Raw genomic sequence first — 19,091 nt, 5'->3', positions numbered from 1 at the left:
TCCTTGATTCTTTCTCTCTCAGGACTGTAACTCTGACCGGTGAGTCCCATTCATTAATCATAAGCTTTTAAAAAATAGTGTTAAAGCCCGCCTGGTTAAGTAACTTAAGGAGATCAGGCAGGACTTCCCTTTTTTGGTGCCATTTTGGGGACATGGGAAAGGGGTAAAGCTGTGATGGAGACGGTAATCAGGGTCTATCTAGAACAGAGGGAAGAAGAAAGAAGGTAGAGGATGGGTGCAAGTCAGATAATATAAGAGCTGAGGAGCTCTCCAGTGTTAAACTTGGCCATGAACACTCATAGAAAAATGCCCAGTATTATATACTGGAAGCCTATTTTCTGCTCAATGTTGCCTTAATTTTTTTTTAATGGGAAACGTAGGTTGATCTTTCCCGAATTGCTGAAGTGAAAGCCACTGGCAGGGCCTAGCACCAAACAAAAGTTATTTTTTGAATTGGTGTGGGATAGGTTTGCCTTTGGAGAGCTCAGCTTTTCAGACTAAATCTTCATTGAAGTGCCAGGTTCTCTGCTGTAGCAGAACAGATATTTAGGATATCTGCTTGTGAGTGTTTTTGTTTATGTATGTTATGCTTCCATTATTGAAAGGAAAAATTGCAAAGGTTTTTTTTTTTTAATGCAATTGAATGAGTGCTTTAGAGTAGAACTGTGGTGACTTTGTGAAATACAATTTTATTGATTGCTGTATTCTATATTGATTATTTAAGGCTGAATTATTTGGACGGGATGTGGTGATAATGCAGCGAAGCCACCAAGCGTCTCCGTTGTTCAACTTGCTGACTGGATTTCTAAATAATTCTTGCCTCACCTTTGGATCATTTTGCACAGTTTGCCCATTTCTCCGATGGGTTTTATTCCTACGTGAGGCTGAGTTGCAATCTTGACGTAGACTGATACATTAGAAGAACTCACCATTGTTTCTTGTTGCCATTGCCCAAACATCTGAATTCTTGTTTCACCAAGACCTAGCGCACTGAATATTTTGTCACAGCAGACAGCAACACCTAATTGACCTTGGCTGATCTTGATAAAGCTAAACAGGTTCAGTCCTAGCTAGGATGTGAACGGGAGAGCACCAAGAAATCCTGGAGTTGCAGGCTAGTAGAAGTTGAAGAAAACTTCCTGAAAGAAGGCAGTACCAAACCATTTCCAAAGTGTTGCCAAGAAAACTGCATAGATACCTCCATGGAATCTAAAAGTGTGTCCAGCCCCTTATTGTCTGTGCCAGCCACAGTAGGCACTGCATGGATTGGCAGTGGCTCTTCCTGGTTTCAGCCAAGTGCTATTTCCAGCACAATTTGGAGATACTGTACGTGCTTCCCTTGAATAGGGCTTTAATACTGTGTTCTCATATCCTCTTGATAATGTTAATTCTATTTTGATATTAAAAACCAACTTTGGAGCAGAAGAAACAGAATTCAACTTTTCCTTTATTTCTTAATGGACCTTTGCAGAATGCCCTACTGTGTGTTAAGGAGATGGGAGAGATGGTGGGCATTTAATAAAAGGCTTGCTGCTTTGTGTCCCTGTTTCTTGCCACGAGGGCATCCTTGCTTCTGCTAAGTCTCCTCCAAATGTGTTTACTTGGCTTAAAATAATGGATGGAAAATGGCTCCTTCCTTCGAAAGAGGACAAGTAGTTAAACATTGTGATATGGCAGCAACTTCATGTCCAATAATAACAAGTGATGGCCCACTTTCTCCAACTCTTGTCAACCTCCCGTTGACGTGTTCTTTGTCTCTGGGGAAGAAGACAATGACTAAAGCCATTATCTGGCACCAAGTTTCTATTGATGTGATGCAGCTGAGTCCCTGAAGTGGCTATTTTCTTGAAGAATTTAGGCAGTGTGCTTACTCTGGTCTATATTAAAAATGATGATTCTGCTCTTGATAGGTTGAATTGCATAGATCTATTACTTATTTATGCAGAACCGGTGCCAATTTTTTTCTGCTTGTGGGATTTAGCTTGCCCCCCTATTGAGGTGGACATCTGCACATGTTTTTTCCCCCGAGTATCATAGGTCCCAACCCAAAGTTTACCCAAGAATGTGTGTACCCTCTCTCTCTGCCGCCACCCCCACTTCCACTTTGGAGGACCACAGAGTTTAATTCCTCAATTTTTTCCGCTGCCAGAAGAGCCCTTGGATCACGGGTATAGCATCTTCCTTTATGCAGCACTCTTCAAAATGTGGAAAACTGAGTACGTGCATTCAAGTACTATTTCCTGGAGAATTGCCATGAAACAGTACTACTGGATGGAGGGCTTATAATCTTAACAAATCTCAGGACATTGTGCAACTATTCCATTTTTCCTTCCTTGATGTGATTTTCCTTGGTATGAAAAAAAAATAGAAGACAAGGTAGGACAAGGGAGAATTATGAATGGGAAATATTCTCATCTGGAGGTCCTCTAAAAGTCCATGATCAGGACAGGGCAGTTGTACAAGGCAAGGTTTGTCTGGGAGCATCCAAGGAAGTCAGACTGTTTCAACTTGCTCAAAATTAAAAACTTGAACAGAGACAGGATTGCTTTGAGTGCTAAGATTTGGCTTGTTTTGCAGGGCTGACTGGTAGTGTCATTTCCCAGTACAGCTGTCTTTGATTAGGAAACCACTTTAAACTTCACTTGCCCTGTTCATTTTGAAGTTGGAAACGGCTTTGTCACAGGGAGTGGAGTGGTTGGTGGGTGTGGATGCTTAGAACGCTAAGTTTGTTTCTAACAGGGTTTCTAGAACAGGAAAGGCTTCCCTGGGCCAGCACTAGGCTGCCATATCTGGGCTGCAGAAATTGGGACAACTACAAGATGGCAACAATTTCTTTGCCCTCAGCTAGTGATTGCCCAGATTTTTGCATTCCAGAGATGGTGGCCCTAGTCCAGTGTTTCTCAACCTTTTTTTTTCTGGATTAAATTGGGGAAAACCCTTCACCTGGAAAAACTTGTTTCTTGAATGGGCAAGAGTGGGAATTGTCTGAGTAACCTTCTCTCCACATTTCTCAATTGGTGGTGACTAATTGGTTGTTCATCAGGGGAGGAATTTTGTCTCTTTGCTCACTTCTCAACTTCAGTTATGCCTACAGGAGCTATAGGTTGGGGAAGCACAGACCTGATTCTGATGAATAGACCTTCCCAAACAGGACCTGCAATATACCATGGGAGCAGTGCTTTGCTCCTTGATGGGAATGTTCAGGGTTCTTACCAACTGGCTGTGTCCTCCTTCAGGGCACTCCATTCCATTCCCCTCCCCTCCCCTCCCCTCCCCTCCTTTGGTTTATTTTTATTTCCCAATTTGAATTTAGCATGCCATTGCTGGTGGCTGGTGTCTGTTCGCGTTTCTGTACCCCCTTATTTTATGAAGATGTTGTTTTGAAAGGGCCTGCATATTGATACCCTTGTCAATTTAATTTTTTGTGCTCACCATCAGCGTTTGCGATTGTAGGGAGGGATGGAAGGGAAGGGACCAGAGGGGAGAGGTGGAAGCCATGCTTTGGATGGAGAAGGTCTCTCTTTCTGTCCATGGCATTTTTTATTTTAAACAAAGAAAAGATTAAGGTAGCAAGTGATGTGAAAGGTCTCCACGTGCAGCTGCTGAAGAGTTGCAGGTCTGTAGGAAGAGGGTCAGCTGCGGCATAAATACACATTTCCCACAATATCTTGCCAAACTGCACTAGGAATTAGCAGGTTTTTGTTAAGAGTCCTTGGGAAGGAGTTCATGGGTGGATCGTAACAAGAGGAAGTTTCAGAACAATAGAAGATGCTATGGGCTGGGTGGGTGAATGATGACATTTGTGTAGGGCTTTTCATCTCAAAGGGGAATCTGTAAACACAACTGCAAACTCTGTTACTTTATGCTCTTTATAAACATCTTTAATGTATCTTTTTTGTTGTTTTGGAGGAATAAACAAAATATTAGTTGAAAGGACTCAACAGTTTGTTTATTGTCTGTGGGCCATAAACAGTGCGTACAGCAAAGCGTTTCCTCTGATCCTTTATTTACTCTTTCCCCATTCCACACCTCTGTCTCTCTTGATCTGTGACCATTTTGGTTGGATTATCTAGCTCTTGGAGGAATTTTATGGGAAGAGAAAAATATCTTTGATCTTATCATACGTTTGTGTGCTACTTCAATATGCCCAGTGCGTTTATGCTCCTGAGATTCTATAAACTGTAGCAACTGGGGCAGTTTATCATTTTGGTGGGAATCTGAAGCACACTAGAGGACGTAGCATCTGCTGTGCATGCCAAAAGTCCCAGAAGACTCCTGTTGGACAGGGCTGCCTGGTTCCTTCACTGTATATTCCCATTGACAGTAGGTAGTCTAGGGCATTTGTCCAGCTTGTAAAAATTGATTTCAGATTGAGTTGCTGTTATGTCCAAATTAGAAGCACTTCAACTGAGCACTCTCTAAGACCTTGGAGAAATGCTGCCTAGTGCAATAGGCAGAATGCTGGGCTGGATAGGCCGGTGTCTAAACTCAGCATAAGGCCACTTGACATGTTAATAAGAGTCTAATTGCTGGCCCAATGTTCTGCCCAACAGCAAGCTGCCAGATGCTTCTGGAAACTTTAAAAAAGATGTGGTGGTGAGAGCCTTCCTGTGAAATGGCATCTAGCAGCTTCTACTCAGACTTCTTCGCATCCCTGAATAAAAGTTTCTCTTACTTTTCAAGACAAATGGTTAATCAGAGATACATTTCCTACGAATTTTGGAATCACTGGATTAGATAAATTTGTACTAGGTAATCTTGCAGTTCCTGTCACCCATGACTATTGGCTGGAATAGCTGGGTGATGTAATCTGGGGACCCAAATTTGAGAATTCTTTTTTAAAAGCTGCTGAAGCTACTGACTGCCAGCTTTATTCATCTTTGCAAATGTGTGGTTATCAAATGTGTTAATTACTTTTCTTTGGCATCGATTGGAGTGCTGTAATGGCCTAAATGCTCCAGCATTATTGATAGTCATGGTTAAATCCCTAAAGCATTTAATGGCCACAATTAGATGTAGATTTGCAAAAAGTGGTTTGGATATGTAGATTTTCAGAAAGTGATCTGGATATGTAGATTTGCAAAAAGTGGTTAGGTAACATGGTTAACAAAACACCAGTGTGGCTGCAATTATCCATGAAGGTGAAAGGTGAAAGGTCCCCTGTTTAAGCACCGAGTCATGTCTGACCCTTTGAGGGGATGCTGCTTTTGTGATGTTTTCTTGGCAGACTCTAGCGGGGTGGTTTGCCATTGCGATTCCTTTCTGGGAAGGATGTAATAGAGTCTATAAATCTTTTTTGTACTGACAGACTACAAATGATGGTTAAGACATCAGGTAGACTGTTGCATCAGTGCTGAGCCCAAGTGTGAGAGGTAGCTTTAAGGAAAGAACTCACTGGCATTTTCATTAAAAGGGCAGAAAAGAACTGTGTAAGAAACCCAAAACCAATCTAAGTGGGACAAGGCAAGAAGAATGATGGATGGCATACATCTTAAGAGCCACATAAAAATGAGGGGATGTAAGTCAGCCTAACCATGTATTGACTTACATTGCATGTCAAGAAGATGGGCCACATGTTATATTAAGCTCATGTGGACTCAATATAATGATATATAGGGCTGTCCAAAGTAGAGATTCTAACTTCAGAGTTTTTGCAGCAAATGAGTACTTTGTCCCCTCTCCATTTTAAATGAACACATATGAAAGTTTTGTGCTGTATCAGGACGCAAGTCCAGTGGAAAAAACAGTAAAGAAGACCAAATGTGCAGTTATTTGTTTTCAACTAGGAAGAGCAACCATCGAGGTTGAAGTTTATAGACTTGAGGATTGAAATTCATGGACAGGGGAGATTTCAATACGTGGAGGGTGTTCCTCTTCCTCCTCCTCCTCCTCTTGGGTACTAATATTTGTATAAAAAGTAATGGTGCTGTCAGGGGGTAATTGGCAAAGTAACGATGCTGAGTCAACTTTTCAACTCTAGTTCTTTATTAGCTTCACCATACAAACAGACTCAAGCCGGACTAAAGGTTTCTAATTGAGTTACAGGGAAAAATACCTAAAGTAGTCTAAGGCGGATCCAATCTGACTCTCTTCTTACGCCCACCCACAGATTCCAAACTGTGGGAATGTTTATCAGCCTGAAATGCACTCTCTTCTTCCCCAACCCTGAGCTCCATCAGAGGTGCTAGTTTGATAATAAATTTAGTGATTAGAGTCGGGTTGGCATATTCAACCCCAGAATATATATTTGTGTGCTGCTTCAACTTCCTATGCTAAGTCTACTTCTGCCCCCTCACTCCTGAAGCCCTCAGGGGAAACAAGTAGTTCTGCAAGACCTGGCCTTTTCGGTTATCTCACCCAGACTTCAAAACTCACTTCCCCAGGACTGTCATTTCTGGCTTTCGAGCACTTCATAAAAACCTTCACGTGGGGGCCATTCAGTAGAAATGTATCAGCACCAACAGAAGATGCTTAATCCTTGGGAGAAGAGCAATGACAAATCTTGATAAAATAGTTAAGAGCAGAGACATCACACTGACAACAAAGGCCCGCATAGTTAAAGCAATGGTGTTCCCTGTAGTTACATATGGCTGCAAGAGCTGGACCATAAGGAAGGCTGAGAGAAGGAAGATGGATGCTTTTGAACTGTGGTGTTGGAGGAAAATTCTGAGAGTGCCTTGGACTGCAAGGAGATCAAACCAGTCCATCCTCCAGGAAATAAAGCCAGACTGCTCACTTGAGGGAATGATATTAAAGGCAAAACTGAAATACTTTGGCCACATAATGAGAAGACAGGACACCCTGGAGAAGATGCTGATGCTAGGGAGAGTGGAGGGCAAAAGGAAGAGGGGCCAACCAAGGGCAAGGTGGATGGATGACATTCTAGAGGTGACGGACTTGCCCCTGGGGGAGCTGGGGGTGTTGACGACCGACAGGAAGCTCTGGCGTGGGCTGGTCCATGAAGTCACGAAGAGTCGGAAGCGACTAAACAAATAAACAAAAAACTTGCTCCCCTACCCTTAGTTTAGGAACCTCCTTTGTCTTGTAGCTATTACAGGTTTTTGTTAGCAGCTGACATTTTGAAATTTTAATTCTGTTAACAGTTTTAATGTTATGAAGAGAAAGGCAATGTACACATTTTATATAAATAAATTTTAAAAAGTGGTAAACGGCTATGTTTATGCCATGGAAATCCTGCCTGTTGCAGAAGTGCCTGGGTTTCATAACGGGACCTGGCCTAGTGCAGCTCAGGGTCTTTCTGTGTCAGTGAAGAATGCACTGTAGAGCAAAAGTACTCCCATTTGGATCTCTCAGTCACTGGCCAATTCCCTTCAGGTGGCCTCAGAGGAGTTAAGGAGTAACCAGAAATATCCGTACTTGGCCCTGCACTTCATTCATTTATTTCAGATGACTGAGGCCATTTTGACCAGGGCAGAGAGTTGAATGGCTGCTGAGGTCCTGATCAAAGGCTTGTGATTATTAATCATATAAGGTGCTGGGTTTTCCATTTAAAATCTACCAGTGAAAGACAAGACATTAGTTATGAAAATGTGTCTTTGAATTGCAGAATAAAATAAAACTTACTTAGAGGTCTGCCAAGACCCTCTCCCAGATGTTCAAGGTGCCTGCAGAAGAGTTGGAGAAGGGAGGATAGGTGCTCCAAAAAGCCTATCTCATCTTTCATTCCACACCAGAGAAAGAAAGTGGTGATGGAGGACAAACTTACTTGTTCTCCCAATGATGGTCACCATGGAGGAACCAAAAAAATGTACTTTGCTGAAGGGCATTAATAATATTTCTTGCTAACTAATTCCTGGTGGTTGCTTTAGCTTCCAAAGACATATTTGAGCTATCCAAACATATCAGGATTTTTTAAACCATGGTTTGTTGAAAAAAACGTGGCCTAGTTTACCCACAGCAGTAAGCGTAAATGGGTATATCTGCAGAGTAGGTTAGGCCAAAAGCACACAAGACCACATTAAACACAATCAATTAGATGCTTGGTTAATTAATTAACATTCTAGGCTGCCCAGCTCCAAAACAACTGTAGATGGTTTCACAAGTTAAAAGAAACAAGAGGGACAACATAACATCCTTCCAAATTACCCGCAACTCAGAAGGGCCTGCCCAAACATCTTAAGCCAAGGCTGGGGCCTGCACGGTGGAGGCTGTATGAATCTACAGCGGGATGCTGTTCCAAAGGGCACATGTGGCAACCGAGGAGGCCTATGGCATTATGTGTCATCCAGTCATGTGGAATGGTACAGTTAACCAACATATGACCAAATCTCAGCCTGGACTATAAGAAAAGTAGTTTGGGCTTAGTGAGATCGTGAAGCATGTGAACTCTTTTGTTCCAGGCAAGAATTTTGTATGGACAAGGAATACAATTATTTATGACCATTCCAATAATGCCACTTTTTGGATATTTCTTTTTCCAGGTTGCTATCCTTGTCCAGGGCCAAATATGAACCCCATAGCTCTAGGAAGTCGGTGGCTGGCCTATGCGGAAAACAAGGTAAGGAATCAATCCTAATTCCATTATTTATTTAAGAGTGACTCCCTCACACACACACACAAGGATGAGGTAGAAAAGTCCCAGCGCTTCTGGGGGCCTCTGAAAGCCTGGATGGAGTCCCCCTGATGGGAAGGGAAGGCTTCTCAGGAGTGGGTTTGGGAAGTTCATGAATCACCAGTCCACCGAACAATTACTAGCTGCTTGGACTGTTAGAGGGGAGCGATCTGTTCCTGTTGCTTTCCTGCCTCCTTTTGCTCACGTGCTCATTTGCTGGCAAGGGCTTCTTGTTTATGCAGGACAGCCTGGTTGGAGGAGTGCATGCGGCAAGAAAAAGGACTTCCCTACACACACACACACACACACACACGTGTGGTGTGATATAAAAATAAACATTTTGTTACGATGATAATTACAGAGACATGATTCTCCTTGAGTATCTGGTGTCATTGTAATCTAGTATACCAATCAAAGCAAATATCTGTAGCTCAGGGTTGAACTGTGGACTGTGGAGTCCCTGGTGCTCTCTGAGCCTTGTTGTTTTCTCGCAGACGTTTCATTGCCAGGCTAGGCAACATCTTCAGTGCGAAGAGGGGTATACCTTGGTTTATATGGTATATAAACTGAGAGCAAGGCCCACTCCCTCTTCGTACTGAAGATGTTGCCTAGCCTGGCAATGAAACGTCTGCAAGAAAACAACAAGGCTCAGAGAGCACCAGGGACTCCACAATCTAGTATATGGAGAAGAAAAACCTAGAAAGTTCAGCATAAGCTCCTGGGATAACATGCAACATCTTTTCTGTTGTGTCTTTTAAATGCCTGGTGATTCCTGCCTCTTTTTCCCATTAGCTCTCCTCTGTTCAAGCCACGGTAGCCTGCCCCGGCCCGTTGTCCTCTGGATGTGCTGGAATTAGGCTGCAGCTTCCTCCGGTGCAAGGGCCCATGATTCCATGCTTGCTCAGGCTAATGGGAGTTGTATTGCTGCACATTTGGGGGCTGTCAGATCGGGGGCATCTGATTATATACAGTTCAGAATGCAAGAGGGATGCCAACCCCTCATCTTTTCTCTCTGCCAGCCTCCCCAGCCTCCTCGCTTTTACAAATATGGAGGGGCTGCTCATCTAAGGGCAATCCCCCAAAGGGCATTTTAAAAATATTATTAACAGGTTGTAGCATCTCAAGGTTTGAGAATTTTGTCAGTCTGTATAAAAAGAAGTGTTGGGGTTGGGAGGGAAAGGGATGGAGGAACTGACGGAAGGAGAATTCCAGGCCCACAAGGGGCTTCCCCAGTGTCTGCTGCATTGTTGACTTGACGTAATGCAGATGCTTCCTTCTTGCAGTTGATTCGGTGCCATCAGTCCCGGGGTGGAGCTTGTGGAGATAACATTCAGTCCTACACAGCCACAGTCATCAGCGCAGCCAAAGTGAGTCTATCAGTAGTCATTTCAGTGGCTTGCTCGACCATGTACTTTTTATTTAAAAGTGGTTTTTTATACTGACTTTCATTTTTGGCTTATGTCCAGCAGAAAACGTTTATTCCACTTATATACCTCCCCTTTCCCCAAAAGATACAGGCAAAAATAAGAAAACGGCAGGTTTTGTAATAATAAAATAATACAAGAAGTTACATAATTTAATCAGATGAATCTATTAAAAAGACATTAGTTTATTAAGAAAATGTTTCCACCTGGAAATATAGTAGGAACTTAAGGAGAGCTGTGCTTTTTGTGAAACAGGGAACTTCTACCTAATCCAGCATTCATTCCCAAAATGGCCAGCCAGAAACCCACAGGCACAATAGGAGCCCAGCACCAGCAGAGCCAGTGGTCAGGAATGATCAAGGCTGAATCAACATCTGGAGGGCCACCATTTTGACATAGATATAAATGTGAATGAAGAAATATATATTTTCACAGCATGAGGACACATGTCTGTAAAAAAAATTCATGTCTCTGAATATGGAAATCCTACTGAAAACATCTGGATAAGATTAAAAAGTAAAAAGTGGTACCTCCGTGGGCATCTACTACAGGCCACCTACACAGACAGAAGATGTGGACAATGGCATTTAAAATCCTAGTCCCAATATTCAAAAATGATTAGAGTTAGGGAAGACCCAGGAAACTACAGACAGAACTTAATGTAATGTTCATAGAAATAAAATGTATGCTGAAATAAAATTTCCAAATCACAGGAAATAATTCATTCTGCTTTATTTTGCTTTGGTCAGACCCCACCTCAAACGTGTACAGTTCTGGGCGCCAGACTTTAAAGAGAAAGTGGAACAAGTTCAGAGAAGGTCAATAAGGGTATTCGGAGGACTAAAAACTAAGTCCTTTGAAGGCAAATTGAAGGAGCTGCTTATGTCTAGCCTTGAGAAGAGACAATTGAGAAGGGATTTCTAGCACTCTTTAAATTCCTGGAAAAATATCACCTAGAAGGAAGTTAAAACATGTTCCAGAACGCAGAAGACAGAATAATGGAAGACAGATTCTGATTGTACGCTAGAAAAAACTGCTTACTAGTAGCCATAGTCTGACAGCGAAACCAATGATGCAGAGAGATGGTAAATTCCCCTTCGCTGGGTATGTTCAACCAGTGGCTAGATAGTCATCTGCCTGGGATGCTTTAGTTTATATTCCTGCCCTGAGCAGCGGGTAAACTCACTACCTGAGTCTCTTCCAACTCTATGATTCTATAAGCCTGTGTATGCACTGGGTAAAATTCTAGAACAGCCTGGCAAACAGCATGTCTGTGTGCCCTTAGCAAACAATGCTATAACCACCACACATTATTTATATATATATTTATTAAATAATGTATATAACTGCTCATCTCACAACAGTTTTTTTTCCCCGTGTCAGAAGCACCCACCAAGGCGACCACCGTTTCCATATATATTAGGGAGTATGGCTCCTGCTTCCCCACTGAATACACCTACCAAGGTGCTTCTGTATTGAACGGATTTGCCAGTGACGCCACTGTTGCCCGGGGGACGCATGGGTGGGGGGGCTCCTTTCATGTCCCTGTTATATCTCGCAACAGTGATTCCTGGCAGAGAAGGCTAAGGGTAGATATAATCACGGCGTACCGTACTGTACGTAAAAGGGTGCCACGTGCAGTTTCTGTTGAAAATGAGAGCAGAACAAGAGCCAGTGGGTTGAAATTAAGAGTGAGGAGATTCAGGCTGAATTTTAGGAGGAATTTCTTGATGATAAGAGCTGTGACGCAGTGGAGGAGTCTGCCTACAACAGCAGGGGACTCCTGGTTACTACTCACATTGTCAGAAGGGCTGGACGGCCATCTGTCAGGGATGATGTAGTGGATTCTTGCACCGAGCAAAGGGTCAGATTAGGTGACAGGTCCCTTCCAACTCATACATTCTAAACTGATATCTAGAAACTCAGTCAAACACAAGAAACATTGTCATGTAGGCCTCAGTGCTGTGAAATGCATCAATTACTGGCTTTCAGAAGCTGTACTTATTATAACTCATCAGTTTCTCACTTTCTGGGAGAAAACATGGTGGTTTGCAAGTAAGAGATTAAAAAAAGAAGTTTTCAATTGGTGGCCTTGACCAGCTTCAGCAAAACAACCCACAGAAAAAGGCAGAGAACGTGCCATTTCCTTAGAATAAACAATATCTTGAAAAGAAAAAAAGTATGTATCCCATAATGATGACTATTGATGCCAACCAATCTCCTGCTGAATGTGTGGAAAAATCACAGGTTTTGTATTGGTCAAGACAAATATGGATTTCTGTGTGTATTTGGGGTGGGGTGGGGGGTGGAACTGTGTTACGCAACTTGCTCAGTCATCCTAACACAAAATAAGATGCATATATCTTTTTAATGTAATGAATGCCAGCACTTTTTTTATCTCATTCTTAAAATTCAAAATGTAGTCTATTTCTGGATTTCTGGATTCAAAATGTAGCCCATTTCTGGATTTGTATTTCTGCTTAAATAAGGATCATTTAAATATTCATCCAGTGAAGTATCCCTTGATGGTCAAGTGGATGTTTTGTACTGCAGATGTTAAAGACACATATTATGTGGTAGTTAATTAATATTTGCAGTGTCCTCTTCCCCAGGTTCTACAGCAAACAGGTTCAGGGGAGGAGAGACACTTTGGGCACTCTGAAACCTTGGTGTACTTTCAAAGTACAAGGCATGGTAAACACATGAGTCTGTCCTTCCTGCCTATCTCTTGAGTTTGAGCAGGCTTAGGGAGGAGGAAGCCTTGCCATGTGACCTCTGTTTTTGCAATAGGGAGATTCTCACTGATTCTGAAGCAGAGCAGAGCATTTGCTTGCATAAGCAGGGGCCTCCTTATCCAGCGTGATTCTACTCACCCTTTCCAGATTCCTAGAGAGTGTCTGCTCAAGGTCCTACCCCAGTAAGAAGGGTGTGGGCCAGAACGGAGGCCTTCTCTGCGTTGGCCCTTACACCATGGAATACAGTGCTCACAGAGCACCTGGCATCTTCTCCTTGTTGTTCTGGAAAGCCCTGAAAATCTTACTTTTTTCAATAGCCCTTTGGCCCCAGATGATCAGTCAACAGCTGTTCAGTTATGCTTTATTAGTGTTTTTAATAAGGGTTAAAAAAGGGTGTCGTTGCACTGGTGATATTGTACACTACCCAGAGTATAGGGCATAGAGCATATTAAAAAGTTGGTAAAATAAATTAATAACTAAATCTTTAAATGTGGCTGGAAAAACTGATGTAAAACCCTGAAGACCCAGGCAGTGGCAGGCTGGATGGAACAGCAACCTGGTTTCAATGTAGGGGAGCCTCCTGTATTCCCCCAGGTATGTTGGAGGGCTCCTGGGAATCTCTCTTTCACCAAACCGAAAAAAAGAAATCACCTTCCCTCCATGTTCACGTTCATCTTGGGGAACTCAGAGGAAGTATGGAGCCGCACTCCATGCCTATCCATGTTCACAGTCTTCAGGAGACCTGGTCTGTGCTGGGAGTTGTTCTTAGATACCTTGCTCTCACCGGTGGACCCAAATACTGCAAAGCACCATTCATTGTTAGGCGAGTATGAATGCATCATTTTGCACATGAATACAAATATTCCTCCAGTTGTTTCCTTTCTAGGCAATACACACACAAACTGCAGCAGACGCAGCCTTGAGAGAGAAAGAGAGAGAGGATGCTGGTTTATAAAGAGGACGCCTCTTGTACAAAATTTTATTGAAGGAAGTAGTTGTATTAAAAAATCTGCTCCTTTGCTTATGAGAGTTACCTAATTATAATCCAACAAGTCAACTACACACTGCAGGCCTTTACATTTCACAATACCCTGATTTTGAAAGATTTGTATGTTTTGACTTAGAATAATCAGATCAAGTCAACCGAGATGATTTTCTCCCATACGGCCAATGGGAGAGAAGCTGAACATGGCTTTCCTACCCTGTGAACTCATGGCAGATGTGACATTTGAACCAGTGATCCATAGCTGCCCCGTAACACTGGCTGCTCTGCCATGATGTCCTAACTTGGGCATTCTGTTAATTGAAACTGGAAAAAGCTGTCTGAATCTCTTACCTAGGCAGCACTGTATATTTGCTGTTTTTAACAAATACCCTGATGGAGTTTTCTTCTGTCACTGACGTATTGAACAGTAAGATTGAAACTTGGGATTTTCACCCCCCCCCCCAAAAAAGCTAAAGGATCTACTTCTGACACGCCAGACACAAATTTAAACACCCGGACTTCCTCATCCGCAGTAACGTTGATACTTTGCTCATTCTTTTTTGAGTCTTTTAAGCCCCCAAACGGCAGAAGTTACTTTTAAAGAACACCCACAAAAAGCAGGCATCTGTTTCGTCTTGTTACCTGATAACTCCAGAATGAGCACTAACAGCTTATGTGAGAGCAGGGCCATTAGCACTAATGGACTGGGAAGACAACTGATATGGCATGGGAAAGGTTAAAGATTACCCAAAAAAATTTCACAAATATGCTTACTGCAGAAGGGAACGAGTGGCATAGTGGTTTCATGCTGATATTTATGGACTAATGGATTGGGTCAAATTGGAATCCACTTTTCTTATTACTTTTTTTGGCTATCTTGCGTTCCTGTTCTGCTGCATGGCAGGGCAGTCATTTGTAGTTATTGCTTAGATAAGCACAGTGCTTTTATTTTCTGAAACCTCTTCAGCTGTACGCTTGTTCTGTGGCCAAATTGGATTACCTTGCATGCATCAGAGTGGGCATCTCAGAAGGACCACAAAACCACTACATCTGGACAAATGTTTAGTGGCTGGAGTTGGAGAGGGAGCCTCTTTTAATTTGAATAGCTCTCTAAAAATTAACCGAGTAGGGCTATAATTAATTGAATTGGTCCATAAGTTTTAGACTAGAACTGGTTGCAGGTTGAAGACCTGTACAGCACTTTTTTTTTTTTTGGTGCCTTCAAGCCAGCCTTGATTCTTAATGACTACATGGACAAGTCCATGTAGTTTTGTTGGATCTATTTTTTGGAGGTGGTTTGCCATTGCCTTCTTCCTGGGGCTATGCGAGAATGACTGGCCCAAATTTACCCATCTAGCTATGGCTAAGGCAGGACTAGAACTTTGGGCTCCCTACTCCTAGCCCATTGCTTTAACCAGTAGAGCAAACTGGCTTTCATGTAGCACATATGTCCTCTGTGTTAGCTGAACATGGAGTTCTACGTTTATTTTTGCTAGACTACATGTTCAGTCACCAAGGGAGAATTAGTTCAAAGTTTAATCAGTGATGGCAGGCCACTATGGGTACAATATACTGTAGAGTTGTAGTTGAGGGCATAAATCAGGAATTCATGAGAATCTTTTATTGGTAGGATGAATTAATATCTGTGAGTTCAGGTGATCTTCATAGTCCTCAGTAGCCTCTGTTCACAGATCGGATTCACGCTTTCTGTTCACCCTTTTCCCGTGATTTTATATAAAAAGAACTGTTAAGTACCCATGGTCAGGATGGTAACCACAATCTGAACACTCCCATTTGAATCACTCGACTAGAGGCAAATCTATATTTGCTCAGTGTATAGTAAATTCTGATCTGCAGTCTTTGCAGTTAACCAAATGTGGTTAAGAAGTGGCAATTCCTCGTTGTTTGCTGGATTTGGTCCTAATTGTACAGCATTCAAATCTGAAGCCTGATTAAAAAGTTACCAGTAAATTGATCAAGTAGTTTTAGTTGATCAAAGGGAGAGAGCAACTTACTTGTGGGGGACTCAGTCAAGTAAGCATCTGTTTTTCTGCTGTCTTGGATTGTATACATGCTACTCTCATCAAGAATGTAAGAGAAATATAAGAGAAGGTATTGAAATGGACACCACAGTACAACCAGAGATATGTCGGTATACTGTCGGAAGATGAGACCCCCAGGTCGGAAGATGGTCAAAATGCTACTGGGGAGGAACAGAGGATGAGTTCAACTAGCCCCAGACGTGATGACGCAGCTAGCTCAAAGCCGAAAGTATGGCTAGCGGCCGATGGTGCTGGTGGCGAAGGGCGAATCCGATGTTCTAAGGATCAACACACCATTGGAGCCTGGAATGTAAGATCTATGAGCCAGGGCAAATTAGATGTGGTTATTGGTGAGATGTCAAGATTAAAGATAGACATTTTGGGCGTCAGTGAACTGAAATGGACTGGAATGGGCCACTTCACATCAAATGACCACCAGATCTACTACTGTGGACAAGAGGACCACAGAAGAAATGGAGTAGCCTTCATAATTAATAGTCAAGTGGCTAAAGCAGTGCTCGGATACAATCCAAAAAACAATAGAATGATCTCAATTCGAATTCAGGGCAAGCCATCTAACATCACAGTGATCCAAATATACGCTCCAACCACAGATGCTGAAGAAGCTGAAGTAGAGCAGTTCTATGAGGATCTGCAGCACCGACTGGACAACACGCCTAAAAGAGATGTTATTTTCATCACGGGAGACTGGAATGCTAAGGTGGGCAGTCAAATGACACCTGGAATTACAGGTAAGCATGGCCTGGGAGAACAAAACGAAGCAGGACATAGGCTGATAGAATTTTGCCAAGACAACTCACTCTGCATAACAAACACTCTCTTCCAACAACCTAAGAGACGGCTTTATACATGGACTTCCCCAGATGGACAACACTGAAATCAGATTGACTATATCCTTTGCAGCCAAAGGTGGTGGACATCTATACAGTCGGTACAAACAAGACCTGGAGCTGACTGTAGTTCCGATCACGAACTTCTTCTTGCACAATTTAGGATCAGACTAAAGAGATTAGGGAAGACCCACAGATCAGCTAGATATGAGCTCACTAATATTCCTAAGGAATATGCAGCAGAGGTGAAGAATCGATTTAAGGGACTGGACTTAGTAGATAGGGTCCCGGAAGAACTACGGACAGAGGTTCGCAACATTGTTCAGGAGGCGGCAACAAAATACATCCCAAAGAAAGAGAAAACCAAGAAGGCAAAATGGCTGTCTGCTGAGACACTAGAAGTAGCCCAAGAAAGAAGGAAAGCAAAAGGCAGCAGTGATAGGGGCAGATATGCCCAATTAAATGAAATATTCCAGAGGTTAGCCAGAAGAGATAAGGAATTATTTTTAAATAAGCAATGTGCAGAAGTGGAAGAAGACAATAGAATAGGAAGGACAAGAGACCTCTTCCAGAAAATTAGAAACATTGGAGGTAAATTCCAGGCCAAGATGGGTATGATCAAAAACAAAGCTGGCAAGGACCTAACAGAAGAAGAAGAGATCAAGAAAAGGTGGCAAGAATATACAGAAGACCTATATAGGAAGGATAACAATATCGGGGATAGCTTTGACGGTGTGGTCAGTGAGCTAGAGCCAGACATCCTGAAGAGTGAGGTTGAATGGGCCTTAAGAAGCATTGCTAATAACAAGGCAGCAGGAGATGATGGCATCCCAGCTGAACTGTTCAAAATCTTGCAAGATGATGCTGTCAAGGTAATGCATGCTATATGCCAGCAAATTTGGAAAACACAAGAATGGCCATCAGACTGGAAAAGATCAACTTATATCCCCATACCAAAAAAAGGGAAACACTAAAGATTGTTCAAACTATCGAACAGTGGCACTCATCTAACATGCCAGTAAGGTAATGCTCAAGATCCTTCAAGGTAGACTTCAGCAATTCATGGAGCGAGAATTGCCAGATGTACAAGCTGGGTTTAGAAAAGGCAGAGGAACTAGAGACCAAATTGCCAATATCCGCTGGATAATGGAAAAAGCCAGGGAGTTTCAGAAAAACATCTATTTCTGTTTTATTGACTATTCTAAAGCCTTTGACTGTGTGGACCATAACAAATTGTGGCAAGTTCTTAGCGGTATGGGGATACCAAGTCATCTTGTATGCCTCCTGAAGAATCTGTATAACGACCAAGTAGCAACAGTAAGAACAGACCACGGAACAACAGACTGGTTTAAGATTGGGAAAGGAGTACGGCAGGGCTGTATACTCTCACCCTACCTATTCAACTTGTATATAGAACACATCATGCGACGTGTTGGGCTTGAGGAATCCAAGGCTGGAGTTAAAATCTCTGGAAGAAACATTAACAATCTCAGATATGCAGATGATACCACTTTGATGGCTGAAAGCGAAGAGGAACTGAGGAGCCTTATGATGAAGGTGAAAGAAGAAAGTGCAAAAGCTGGCTTGCAGCTAAACCTCAAAAAAACCAAGATTATGGCAACCAGCTTGATGGATAACTGGCAAATAGAGGGAGAAAATGTAGAAGCAGTGAAAGACTTTGTATTCCTAGGTGTGAAGATTACTGCAAATGCTGACTGCAGTCAGGAAATCAGAAGACGCTTAATCCTTGGGAGAAGAGCAATGACAAATCTCGATAAAATAGTTAAGAGCAGAGACATCACGCTGACAACAAAGGTCCGCATAGTCAAAGCAATGGTGTTCCCCGCAGTAACATATGGCTGCGAGAGCTGGACCATAAGGAAGGCTGAGCGAAGGAAGATGGATGCTTTGGAACTGTGGTGTTGGAGGAAAATTCTGAGAGTGCCTTGGACTGCAAGAAGATCAAACCAGTCCATCCTCCAGGACATAAAGCCAGACTGCTCACTTGAGGGAATGATATTAAAGGCAAAACTGAAATACTTTGGCCACATAATGAGAAGACAGGACACCCTGGAGAAGATGCTGATGCTAGGGAGAGTGGAGGGCAAAAGGAAGAGGGGCCGACCAAGGGCAAGGTGGATGGATGACATTCTAGAGGTGATGGATTCGTCCCTGGGGGAGCTGGGGGTGTTGACGACCGACAGGAAGCTCTGGCGTGGGCTGGTCCATGAAGTCATGAAGAGTCGGAAGCGACTAAACGAATAAACAACAACAACATTGAAATGGACAATTTTATCACCTCCTTTAAAGTTTGAATCTGCCCAAATTTTCTAATAAAGTTGGTTGCTTCTCTTAAATTTTCTCACTGCCAAGGATCTGTATGTTTGTGTCTGCCATAAATACTGTGAAATCAATCAAATAAATGGATAATTTTAATTTCAGATAATTATTCTAAAATGGCACCTATATGGAAACTTTGGCA

The 19,091-nt window shown here is 42.6% G+C and overlaps 1 protein-coding gene across 4 annotated transcripts in view; it reads left to right on the top strand.

Moving 5' to 3' along the window:
- Positions 1-19,091, top strand: part of BCAS3 (BCAS3 microtubule associated cell migration factor) — a 530,779-nt gene that overhangs the window by 73,864 nt on the left and 437,824 nt on the right. For all 4 annotated transcript variants that reach the window (XM_063296564.1, XM_063296551.1, XM_063296543.1 and 1 more), the window contains 2 exons: positions 8,442-8,518; positions 9,856-9,939. In XM_063296564.1, the coding sequence (XP_063152634.1) occupies positions 8,442-8,518; positions 9,856-9,939 (161 nt within the window). The remainder of the gene's footprint in view (positions 1-8,441; positions 8,519-9,855; positions 9,940-19,091) is intronic.

This window comes from Candoia aspera, chromosome 1, assembly GCF_035149785.1.
Source record: "Candoia aspera isolate rCanAsp1 chromosome 1, rCanAsp1.hap2, whole genome shotgun sequence".
In the NCBI taxonomy this organism is placed as follows: domain Eukaryota; kingdom Metazoa; phylum Chordata; class Lepidosauria; order Squamata; family Boidae; genus Candoia; species Candoia aspera.
Note: the sequence above shows the minus strand (reverse complement) of the source record. Positions and strands in the feature narration are given on the sequence as shown.